General features: G+C 44.5%; 1 protein-coding gene across 3 annotated transcripts in view; it reads left to right on the top strand.

The window, feature by feature from the left end:
- SLC5A11 (solute carrier family 5 member 11) overlaps positions 1–12,947 on the top strand; it is a 42,661-nt gene that overhangs the window by 12,962 nt on the left and 16,752 nt on the right. For all 3 annotated transcript variants that reach the window (XM_034420566.3, XM_060693014.2, XM_087878439.1), the window contains 4 exons: positions 1,143–1,247; positions 6,005–6,110; positions 10,165–10,245; positions 11,301–11,506. In XM_034420566.3, the coding sequence (XP_034276457.1) occupies positions 1,143–1,247; positions 6,005–6,110; positions 10,165–10,245; positions 11,301–11,506 (498 nt within the window). The remainder of the gene's footprint in view (positions 1–1,142; positions 1,248–6,004; positions 6,111–10,164; positions 10,246–11,300; positions 11,507–12,947) is intronic.

Consider the following 12,947-nt stretch of genomic DNA (forward strand, 5'->3'; position numbering starts at 1 on the left):
GGTATGGAGTTCAACTCCTAGAATTCCCCCAGCTGGGGAATTCTGGGAGTTGAATTTCATACCGCTTAAAGTTGCCAACGTTGAGATGCCCTAGCCCAGAGGGAAGGGGGAGGGGGCTTCCACACTACTGTCCTTCATACCTGGACTGTAAACCAGAGGTGGGTTTCAGCAGATTCTGACCAGTTCTGGAGAACCAGTAGCAGAAATTTTGAGTAGTTCGGGGAACCGGTAGTAAAAATTCTGACTGGCCCCACCCCCATCTATTCTCTGCCTCCCGAGTCCCAGTTGATCGGGAGGGAATGGAGATTTTACAGTATCCTTCCCCTGCCATGCCCACCAAGCCGCGCCCACCAAGCCATGTCACGCCCACCAAGCCACACCCACAGAACCCGTAGTAAAAAAATTTGAAACCCACCACTGCTGTAAACCCTTCAGATGACCAGTCCTTAATCTAAGTTTTAAGTGAATCATTGAGGTTGTTAAGTTAGTAACACAGTTACGTTTCACAGTTAAGTGAAACTGGCTTCCCCATTGATTTTGCTTGTCAGAAAGTCGCAAAAGGGGATCACGTGACCCCCAGGAGGCTGCATAAATCATCAATATGAACCAGTTGCCATGCATCCGAATTTTGATCCCGTCACCTGGGATGCTGCAATGGTCCTAAATGTGAACAACCATCCAAAGTCACTTTTTTCAGTGCTGTTGTAACTTTGAACGGTCCCCAAACAAACCGTTGCAAGTCGAGGATTTCTCGTAATTATTTTAATCAATTTATTTGGCCACCAACTTACCAGAGGTTCTGACCGGTTCTGGAGAACCGGTAGCGGAAATTTTGAGTAGTTCAGAGAACCGGCAAAAGCCACCTCTGGCTGGCCCCGTCCCTATCTGTTCTCTGCCTCCTGAGTCCCAACTGATCGGGAGGAAATGGGGATTTTGCAATATTTTGAGTAGCTAGCAAGACATTAAAAGCCAGCCCAAATAGGGGCTAAATGGGGGCTTCTGTTGCTGGGGAGGCTGAAGACTTGAAGTGGTGAAGGGTGAAGGCTGTGAAATAATTCACCCCCCAGACTGTTTTGCAAAGAAAACCCCAACAAATCAAAGCTACTGCTTGGTAAAGATTTCCTCCTTTTCGTCCTTCCCAGGTTACAACCATGCCAGAATATTTGCAGAGACGGTTTGGTGGCAAACGGATTCAGATCTTCCTTGCAATTCTCTACTTGTTTATCTATATATTCACCAAAATTTCAGTAAGTAAGGAGACGAGAGGAGACAGAACAGAAGTGGCTTGGAAAGAGTAGGTCAACATAGGCTTCATAAGCGACTTTTGACGTTTCTCGGGTGTTGTGGCAAACCGACGGGATACAGGAGGGAACCAGGGAGGTGCTGTGTTTGGGATCCCAAGGCTAAAAGATGAGGAGGTGGGCATGGAAGCCGCATCTGTGGGTAGCTTCTTTCCAAAGGCACATGTCTTCCTTGGCTTCATGGCCCTAGGAAATGCGCAAATGAGTTAAGGAAACATCCACGGATGACCTAGGGGCTTCAGAGTGATTGGGGTGATGGTGCCCTGATGTCTTAACCATAAGATGACTCTCCCTGGGACATATGCTGTTGTGACCTGTCAGCTGCCACTCCTCCAGCAGCCAATCAGATGAGGAGGAGATGTGGGAGTCAGAGTCAGCATCAGGGCAACCTGGGAGCTCCATAGGGGAAGAGGGAATGGAACGGGCAGAGAGAGAGAGAGAGACAGAGGCGGAGCCTGGGCCATCCGTCAACCCTCAGATGGAGAGTCAACAGCCACCAGGCCTGGAGGTGGCTGATGAGGAAGAGGAGGAACAGCTGGGTCCAGTGCCTGGTGCGCGGATACGCAGAAGGCAGAGGAGAGGAGAGCAGTGGAAATCTATGGGCTGGTCCTTGGGATGGAAGAGCCACCGCTGCTAGCGAAGCTCCACCCTAGCTCTGGGGATAAAAGGCAGGGGACGGAGATGAATAGGTGTGGCAGACAACTATTCATCTCCCTGCCAGACAGACTTGTTAGCCTACCGTGAGAGAGAAACTTTTTGCCAGGGCTCCTAATAAAGGAATCATTGATTTAACTTCAGAGGGTTTGTCGTGTTTGGGGAACTGGGTCAGAACACATACCACCCCAACTCAGAAGTCCCATTTTGGCCTTAGATCAGGGGTAAAATCCAGCAGGTTCTGACAGGTTCTGGAGAACTGGTAACGGAAATTTCGAGCAGTTCAGAGAACTGGCAAATACCACCTCTGGCTGGCCCTAGAGTGGGGTGGGAATGGAGATTTTGCAATATCCTTCCCCCAGGAGTGGGGAGGGAATGGGGATTTTGCAGTATCCTTCCCCTGCCACGCCCACCAAGCCCCACCCACCAAGCTACACCACGCCCATCACGCCACACCACGCCCACCAAGCCACATCCACAGAACCTGTAGTAAAAAAATTTGCATTCCACCACTGCTTTAGATACAAAATGCAGCGCATCTCTAGAAGGAGTGATTCTGAACACGGCAATCGGCTTGCCTACAACTCTTGGAGCTGCTTGTGTAGCCCCCAGTGCCCCCCCCCTCCAGTGCAAGGACAGCTTCTCGGAGGATATTTTGGGCTGCCTCCCTTGTGGACCTCTCGGCCGAAGAGGTTGTAGGGAAAAAAATGGCTTTAAAAGCCTCTGGTGATCCCAGCTGAGTTGCCTGATCGTCAGAGGCTTTTCAAAGCATTTTTTTCTGCAACCTCTTAAAGTTGTAGAAAAAATGCTTTTAAAAGTAAAAAAAAAAAAGTTGGCCACACCCACCCAGTCACATTACCCCCCCACCAAGCCATGCCCACAAAATAAGCCACGCCCACAGAACCGGTAGTAAAAAAATTTAGAACCCACCCCTGCCCCAAACCCCCAAAACTTTAACCTTAAACTGTCTACTCTTGACCTCACCCCATTCCTAAGAGGTCTGTAAGGGGCATGCATAAGTGCTCCAGCGTGCCTACCATCCCTGTCCTAATGTTCCTTTTTACTTACTCTTTTCATGTATTCAAATTATGTTTACACTTTTACCTGTTATCTTACATATGCTTGACAAATAAACTTACAATTATGATTGTGATCATACAACCCTTCAAGGGAAAAAAAATATGAATTAAAAATGTCGCTTTAAAGTGGAATCACAAAGCATTAGAGTTAAACCTTTTACTATTAAGTGGATGTCCAAAGTTTGTAGGCCTGAGTCCAGAATCTCCCTCCTTATCTGATTTGTTTGCTGTTGATTTTCTAGTGATGGTCTGTTTGTTTCGTTCTCATTTGAAAACTTATTCCCCAGATAGATATGTGAAGGAATTGCCACACCAATGGAACGTGTTCGGTGTGTGGACAGGCGGGCACCCAAGATGGCCTAGTGCTCTCGTTTAGTCATTTACTCTTCTGTTGGACTACTCACATTTAATGAGTAACTGGCTAACCTTTTGCTTCAGTCATTTATTAGCCACAAAAAGGACACTCAATCCCACCAAGAGAAAGATGCCCCTTCACCTGGGTTAGGTAGGAGTCCCAGCATTTGGTTTCTATCCAAAAAGTTACAACTTTTGTCCAGGTTTTATACTCTTGTCAGTTAAGAGGACACAGTCATTTCAAACCGGGCTTTCAATGCAATTCAGAATAGAGCGGGAAGGGACCTTGAAGGTCTTCTAGTCAACCCCCTGCTTAGGCAGGAGACCCTGTACCATTTCAGACAAGTGGCTGTCCAGTCTCTTCTTAAAACCTCCAGCGGTGAAGCACCCACAACTTCTGAAGGCAACATCTGTTCCACTGGTTGATTGTTCTCACTGTTAGGAAGTTTCTCCTTAGTTCTGTGTTGCTTCTCTCCTTGATTAGTTTTCATCCATTGTTTCTTGTTCTGCCTTCTGGTGCTTTGGAGAATACGTTGACCCCAAATTTGTGGCAACCCCTTGGATATTGGAAGACTGCTATCATGTCACCCTTAGTCCTTCTTTTCGCTAGACTAGACAGACCCGGTTCCTGCAACAACATTTTTTTTTGTAGTGTGCTGACCAAAACTGGTCACCACATTACAGAAACGAAAAAATAACTACAAACCCACTGAAGGAGGAGAGCTGTGTTACTCTAGGGCGGCAAAAGATTTTTACCCCCCAAATCAGGTTTGTTACTTTCACCCCACATCTGTGCCAGAATTCTGAACTGCTTTTTATCAGTTCTGTTTGACCAAGTTTGTACGTTGTTCAGTGCAGTGGTGAAATCCAAATTTTTTTACTACCAGTTCTGTGGGTGTGGCTTGGTGGGCGTGGCAGGAGAAGGATACTGCAAAACCTCCATTCCCACCCCCACTTTGGGGCTAGTCAGAGGTGGTATTTGTCAGTTCTCCGAACTACTCAAAATTTCTGCTGCCGGTTCTCCGAACTGCTCAAAATTTCCGCTACCGGTTCTCCAGAACCTGTCAAAACCTGCTGGATTTCACCCCTGGTTCAGTGGGTGCAACTGCCATGTCCTTAAATAGTTCTCTTCAGAGGCTTTGCTCCACTTTGACTATATGTTTTCTAGTCACAGAGTTAAGAGTTTAAGACTTTTCCAATCATCTTCAAAGGAAACATCTAAAACCATCTAGTCAAACAATGGCAACATTTTGTGCCAGTTTTGTACCACTGAATTGCACCCACACACATTCTTAGTTCCAGCTTGGAAATAATGGGACACTGAATAAGTGGATGTTTTTTTCTTGTAATTTATTATTTGCAACTCATGTACCAAGGAATCTCAAACATTTAAAAAAAAAAAAAATCTGTGTAAATCTATGTCAGTTGTGATGTAAAAGAAAAGAAAAAACCAGGCTCAAATGCTTAAGCCACTTCTACATGCACCAGTATAGAAATATCGTTTAGATTTGGTAGCGATGGCAATCAATTCAGAAATATTGAAAAGCTTAATAGGAAGTTTGGGTGGTACGGTGGCCCAGGTTTGAGACCCGGGTGCCATGCGACAGAGTGAGCTCCTGTCCTTCCCTCAGCTCCTGCCAAACTAGCAGTTTGAAAGCATTCAAATGCGAGTAGATTAATAGGTGCCACTTTGGTGGGGAGGAAACAGCTGTCCATGACATCATGCTGGCCACATGACCACGGAAATGACCACAGACAGCACTGGCTCAATGGTCTTCAAACGAAGATGAGTACCATCCCGTAGAGTCGGCAACAGCTAGCGGTGTAAAATCCGCAGGGACTCCTTTACCTTCTACCTTTAATAGGAAGTGTATTCCCTTTTCAAATGTAAGATACATTTAGAAATTTAGCTTTATAATTTGCAACAGCCAGATTGAAGCAGAAAAAGAGGAGGAGGACGTCTCAGTCAATAGTTCAAATATTGACCAGCCAATTAATAATTACTGTGCTTGAAACAAAGGTCAGACATAATACCCTTTTAGACAATAATTGAGAAGAGTAATTATTTAGGCTTTAAGCCCTTGGCCTGGGCCAGCTAATTCTTCCTAATCTAGCTCTTAGGACAGGACCAAAGGCAGCAATTTTCCTTTGGAGAAAATGGTCATTAAAGTGCATAACAGCAAACAAGGACATGTCGTTTTCAACAACATTGTGCTCATGGCAGGATAGAGACAGGACAAGAAGCAGCGGATGGAAACTCATGAGAGGGAGATCCAACCTGGAAATAAGAAGGAATTTTCTGACAGTGAGAACAATTAATTAATGGAACAACTTGCCTCGTGGAGCTGTCAGTGTTCCACAACTGGAGGCCTTCAAGGAAAGATCGGACATTCATTTCTTTGGGATGCAATAAGATCTCCTGCCTTGAGTAGGGGGTTTGACTAGAAGACCTCAAAGGTCCCTGCCAGCCCTTGGATTCTAAGAGAGACTACTATCAATCTGTATACCCAAGTGCAACCACTAGTGTAGGAAATACAACACAACATTTGGCCAACTGTCTCAAGGAAAGATGGTTGCTGAGATTTCAGTGTTAGCCATTTCTTCTTTCTCCTGCAGGTTGACATGTATGCTGGAGCTCTCTTCATCCAACAGGCCTTGCACTGGGACCTCTACATAGCAGTCACTGGTTTGCTGGTCATCACTGCAATTTACACTGTGGCAGGTAGATGTTAACCTACCGTAAGAGTGAGTCTTTGGCAGTTATTTCAGGACCATGAGCTCCGGGGAAGGAGTTTAGGAAAATGGCTAGGATTGTGTGGTGTTCTACCATCCAGCTTCAGGCAGTTGAGGGTTTTGACCCATGGGTGTGGAGAGAAAGCATGTTCCCTTAGAACAGGGATGTCAAACTCAAGGCCTAGGGGCCAGATATGGCCTGCGGGGTACTTAGATCTGGCCCACAGGGCCACCCTGGAAACAGCAAAAGACTGGCCTGAGGTACTTCTACCAGTGAAAATGGGCCTCCAAGCTCCGTTTTTGGCTGCCACAGCCTCCTGCCAGTGAAAACAGAGCTTGGGAGCCCATTTTCGCTGGCAGAGCGCCCGGGCCGCCACTGGCGCCCCCAACATGAGTGACGTCGAGCTGGCTATGCCCACCTGGCCACACACACACACGCAAACCCCCCTCCCTTTGAGATCAAACACAACCCTGATGCGGCCCTCAATGAAATCTAGTTTGACACCTCCGCCTTAGAAGATTTAGCCATCTGTGGAAGTTTACCTGATGAATATGTAGCATATTTAACTTCATTGATTAGCCCTTGGGCTGTATGAAAGTGCAGAGTTCCAGACACAAATTATTATTACTAAAATCTGATTAAAAACCATTTAAATTGGAATAAAATACAATTTAGAATGAAATTGGAATAAAATACAGTTTAAAATAAAATTGGAATAAAATACAATAATTTAAGATATAGATAAAGAAAGTATGATAAAATTATATTTCGGTGTCACCCCTACAATCTACCCCAGGGGTCGGCAACCTTAAACACTCAAAGAGCCACAAAGGCCTTAACTGGAAGCCCCCCGTTCAATTCTAGAGCCAACTGGAAGTCTGGTTTCCCCCATCAAAGTGTCTCCTCCTAGTGCGGCATCCTTTTCTCTTCTACCTATCCTAACTGAAAGCCCTATCAATTGTGGAGCTGACTGGTGACAGGGAGCCGCAGCAGAGGGATGAAAGAGCCACATGTGGTTCCAGAGCCAGAGGGTGCTGATCCCTGGTCTACCACAATCATATGCAGATCGCAACCAAACCATTTTGCTCAAATCCTGTGCTGTGTTAAATGTTATTTTCAGATTCTGGCCACAGATAAGGTAAGTTGTTTTCATTTGGGGATCCCAATGGGCCATTCGTTTAGTATATAGACCAAGGTACCTGACTCTTACCCTCTTATACAGGCAACAATGAAATAGGTTGTAGTATGTGATTAGGTGATGAGACTCTAATATACCTGAAATATTGATTGAATTCTGTTTTATGACCATCAGTTTTTCTTGGGGCTTCAGGTGCTGCTTGACTTTTGTTGCTTTTTCGGAGACCTCGTTTTGCCCCACTGCCAATGATAAAATGTACAGAGGGGGTAACATTTGCAAATAGGTAAACTATTACTCACATTGCACGCTTTGTAAAAAAAATAACTTGGGTACACAGACGTGTTTTGCAAGAAAGCAAATATCAACATCTTAGATATGTTGACCTTCAGAGAAGGAACAGCTTGAAATTCCCGAAGCAAAGACGATCGTGTTCTGGCTTTCTTTAGAAAATATCACCCTTTTTCATCTTCCTTTGCTTTGAACTTCAGTTAAGTGATGTCCTCAAAGTTTCCTTTTATTTAACTACTTGAAAAGACTTTTTTTTTAAAGTTAAAAAGACATGGTATTCAGCTGAGTCCTTTTTTGTACTGCCCAGAGAACTACTTGTTGACAAGGAAGAGAAAAACAGGGGAAATTAAACCACATGGGAGAAGGCAATCAAAGAGCAAGTCATGATCTTAGCTAGATCACCAAATTGCTTGATGGGAAGGGCAGAGGCTCCTTCCTTGCCAGGCTGCCAACTGCGTCTGCTCCCCAAGCCCCCAAAAGTCATTTGAAGAGGACAGTGAGAATTAAATCAGGTCCTCTGAAAGCTGATGTGAGTCCCACAAACACACACACACACACACACACACACACACAAAACCCCTCACACCCTGAACATAAACTATTTCAACTCCTACCCTCAAAACGGCGCTATAGAGCACTGCACACCAGAACAACTAGACACAAGGACATTTTTTTCCCGAACGCCATCACTCTGCTAAATAATAATTCCCTCAACACTGTCAAACTATTCACTAAGTCTGCACTACTATTAATCTTCTCATCATTCCCACCACCCATCTCCTTCCACTTATGACTGTAACTTTGTTGCTTGTATCCTTACGATTTATATTGATATTGTTTCCTGATTGCTTATTTGTACTCTATGACTATCATTCAGTGTTGTACCTTATGATTCTTGATGAATGTATCTTTTGTTTCATGTACACCAAGACAAATTCCTTGTGTGTCCAATCACACTTGGCCAATAAAGAATTCTATTCTATTCTATTCTATTCTATTCTATTCTATTCTATTCTATTCTATTCTATTCTATTCTATTCTATTCTACTCTACTCTACTCTACTCTACTCTACTCTACTCTATTCTACCCTACTCTAATCTACTCTATATTGATATTGTTTCCTGATTGCTTATTTGTACCCTATGATTATCATTAAGTGTTGTACCTTATGATTCTCGATGAATGTATCTTTTCTTTTTATGTATACTGAGAGCATATGCACCAAGACAAATTCCTTGTGTGTCCAATCACATTTGGCCAATAAAAAATTCTATTCTATTCTATTCTAAAACCCCTCCACCCTATGCAAAAGGCAATAAAATTGTTTGATAACTTTACTAGATAGTTTAAACTAGAAATATAAAAAAGAACAAAAAACTAATAATTGAGATAGGACATAGAATAAACAGCAAAGCCAAAAGTGTAGAAATAAGAGACAAAGAAAGGCAGAGAAATGGCTTCTGATTTTCTTTTGTGACAGAAGCATAAATTTAAATTGACTGCTTGCTCTAAAGGGTACAACATCAATTTCATTTTTCCTATAATCTACTGATTTTTCTAATCATCAAACAGACGTGCCACTATTTTTTTTCTTTTCCTGTTTCACAGAGAAGGGTCTTCAAATCAGCATTCCTGTTAATCAGTGTCTTTTCTCTAATCAAAATGTCAATTTTGCCATCCCTGCCAGCGCCATAACATTGTTTCTTCTCTTTCCAAAAGGGCTGCTTTCCAACTGGCACATCTTCCCTGTTGAGAAAGTCTTGTTGCATTAAAAATAGCAAAACCAAATGTAGGCTAGGTACTGGGGATGCAAATAATCAGTTGGATGGTATTTTTGGCTTGGATTTTTAGTTAGAAACGCAAATAGCAAGCCTTCCAAGAAATCTCCCATTATTTAGAATTAGAATAGAATGGGCTGGAAGGGACCTTAGAGGTCTTCTAGTCCAGCCCCCTGCTCAAGCAGGAGAACCTATAATATTTCAGATAAGTGACTGTCTAGACTCTTCTTAAAAATATCCAGTGGTGGAGCACCCACTATTTCTGGAGGCAAGCTGTTCTACTGATTAATTGTCCTCACTGTTAAGTTTCTCCTTAATTCCAGGTTGCTTCTCTCTTTGATTTGATTTCCAACCATTGTTTCTTGTCCTGCCTTGTAATGCTTTGGAGAATAATTTGACCCCCTCTTCTTTGTGGCAGCCCCTCAAATACTGGAAAACTGCTATCATGTTGCCCCTAACTCTTCTTTTCTTTAGAGTAGATAATCCCAAATCCTGCAACTGTTCTTCATATGTTTTAGCCTCCAGGCCTTTGATCATCTTAGTTGCTCTTCTCTGAACCTTTTCCAAAGTTTCAAAATCTTTTTTGTTTGGTGACCAAAATTGGTTGCAGTATTCCAGTATCACATTTAAATCACACCTGAATTAAAACATCAATTTTCTGATAGGTATAAAATTAACTTTAGTTTTCGAGAGTCTCTTGATAGTGAGATGGGTGACATGCAAATTTAACAAATAAAATAATAATAAACCTTTCAAAATCAGGGAAGGGCTTTTTTGAGGCTAGTCCAGACTTTTTGGGCAGAAACTGGGCCCTAATCTGGCTCTTGCCTTCCACAGGTGGCCTGGCAGCAGTGATCTACACGGACACCCTGCAGACGGTTATCATGTTGGCTGGTGCACTCACCCTGATGGGCTTCAGTGAGTACTGTGTATGTGTGTGTGTGTGTGTGTGTTTGTGTGTGTGTTTCAGAATTGCTGTTCCTTAGTTTGCTGTCTGTGGGAAGTAACTGAACTGGTCCGTTTCAACTGCTCTTTGTTGTTGTTGTTAGTTGTGAAGTCGTGTCCGACCCATTGCGACCCCATGGATAACTTTCCTCCATCCCTTCCTGTCCTCTACCATCCCCCGGAGTCCATTTAAACTCATGCCGACTGCTTCAGTGACTCCATCCAGCCACCTCGTTCTCTGCTGTCCCCTTCTTCTTTTGCCCTCAATGGTTCCCAGCATTAGGCTCTTCTCCAGGGAGTCCTTCCTCCTCATTAGTGTTGTGGTCCGCCAGCAGCCTGCGGAGTCGGACAGCGATGAGGCTGAGGAAGAACACGGGCCAGTCCTGGAGGCTGGGGAAGGCCCAGATGAGGGCTCTATGTGGAGGCAGAGATGGGGCCAGGACCATCGGGGAGTGATGGGCGGACTTTGGAGCCTCCAGAGGCTGACAGTAGAGAGGCAGAGGAACAGGAGGAGCCTGATCCTAGTGCATGTATGAGAAGAGCTGCCAGAAGGCAGGAGCAGCTAAAGCAGAGAGGACGACTCGGGAGTAGAGCCAAGAGATGATTGGCCCCTCCCATAAGGCTTAAAAGACCAGCAACGGCTCTTGGCCTCTTTGCCAGAAAACCATTGTTGAGAGAATTGCTTCTTGTTTGGCTGTAGTTATTTCTTCTGTTCCTGAACTGTTGCCAAGAAAAACCTTTGGCAGTTTGCCTAATTATGCCAAGGTCAGAGATAAACTGAAGAATGGTGTTTTGAGGAATTTGCTTTCATTTAATTTGGAATACGCTGAGAATGAGTTAATTCTCAGCTGTTTTAATAAAATCTGTTTGTTTTTTGGAACTGTTTTGCATTTAATATTAAGTAAGTGGGCCTGGGTCACAACAATTAGGTGGCCAAAGTATTTGAGTTTCCCCTTCAGGATCTGGCCTTCTAAAGAGCAGTCAGGGTTGATCTCCTCTAGGACTGACCGGTTTGATCGCCTCTCTAGGCTTTGCCAAAGTCGGAGGCCTTGAGGACCTGAAGAACAGATACTTCAAAGCCATCGCAAGCAACCACTATGGAAACACCAGTTGTGGCTTGCCAAGAGAGGATGCCTTCCACATATTTCGGGACCCTGTCACGTCCGACTTTCCCTGGCCAGGTATCCTAGTGGGAATGACCATCCCATCTCTGTGGTACTGGTGCACCGACCAGGTAAATTCATCTCATCAGCTATGTTTGTCTTTTGGCTGACGAAGAGCTTTAAAAAGTAAAGGTATCCTTTGTTTAGTTGTATCTGACTTTAGGGTCTGGTGCTCATCTCCATATTTTAGCTGAGGGAGCCAGCGCTGTCCAAAGACATTTTCTGTGGTCATATAGCCAGCATGGCTATATGCCAAAGGCACACAAAAACTGGTTACTTTCCCACTGAAGTGCTACCTATTGATCTACTTGCATTTACATCAGTGATGGGTTTCTACCGGTAGCAGCGGTGGGAGGCTCCGCCCACCCACCAGGACGTCATCATGGATGCTCTGCACATGGGCAGAATGTTCTGCGTATGCGCAGAAGCACCACACACAAGCGAAGCGAGTGTGCGTGCATGCATCCTCACAGTTCCGAAACGGTAGCGAAGGTAAGTGAAACCCACTACTGATTTGCATGCTTTTGAAAGTGTTAGGTGGATAGGAGCTGAGGCAAGTAATGGGAGCTCATCCCATTGCATGGCGCTTGGGTCTCGAACCTGGGCCGTCAGCTGACAAGCTCAATGTCTTTAACCAGTGAACCATGGCGCTCCCTAAAGAGGGAGAGTTTTAGAAGAAGAGAAATTGCCACCATGTACCAGAAAGTGGTAGCATTGCTTTAAGGGAGAACTTGCAACATGGCTCACACAGAGGAATGGAAAAAGATGTGGCTGCTTTAATTAGAGTCAGGGCTGCCTGCTTGAGAAAGTTTACACAACTTCCTCTGAATCACTTCTTAAGGGTGGAAGCTGAAATGTCTGACATTATGAGAACAGCACTGCAATCCGCCCACATCATCATGTGCTGTCATGGTAATGCAGTAAGTCCCTGGGTTAAGAATGCCCTGATTTCAAGATGACCCATGGTTAAGAATGGAGTCTATTGTTGCAAAATTTGATTCAAATACACAGTGATTCAAGTTAAATACACAGTGGTTCAAGTTCATTACACAATGCTATTTAGACAGTATTATATAACATTTTTCCGTCTTACATACAAATTTGACTTAAGGACAGACCTTGAAAATAGAACTCAGCCTTAAACAGGGGATTACCTGTACTCGTGACACATATTTGTGAGCCTGCAGTGTCACATTTTGTGAGATGGGTGGCTATATAGAACATAGAATAATAGAGTTGGAAGGGACCTTGGAGGTCTTCTAGTCCAACCCTCTGCTCAAGCAGGACAGGGGTCAGCAACCTGTGGCTCTGGAGCTGCATGCGGCTCTTTGGGCCCTCTGCTGTGGCTCCCTGTCAGGTGATTCCAACACTGGCTGTCCCCGCCCCTCACTTTCCCCTTCCAGTCACTCCTCACCTGGCCTGAGAAAGTAAGAGTGATGGCAGGGGATGGGAGAAGCGGCCAGGGCAGAGATAGAGAGATACAGAGAGAGGGGGGAGAGAGAGAGAGACAGA

Source organism: Pantherophis guttatus, chromosome 14, assembly GCF_059756535.1.
Source record: "Pantherophis guttatus breed Tessera chromosome 14, ASM5975653v1, whole genome shotgun sequence".
NCBI lineage: Eukaryota > Metazoa > Chordata > Lepidosauria > Squamata > Colubridae > Pantherophis > Pantherophis guttatus.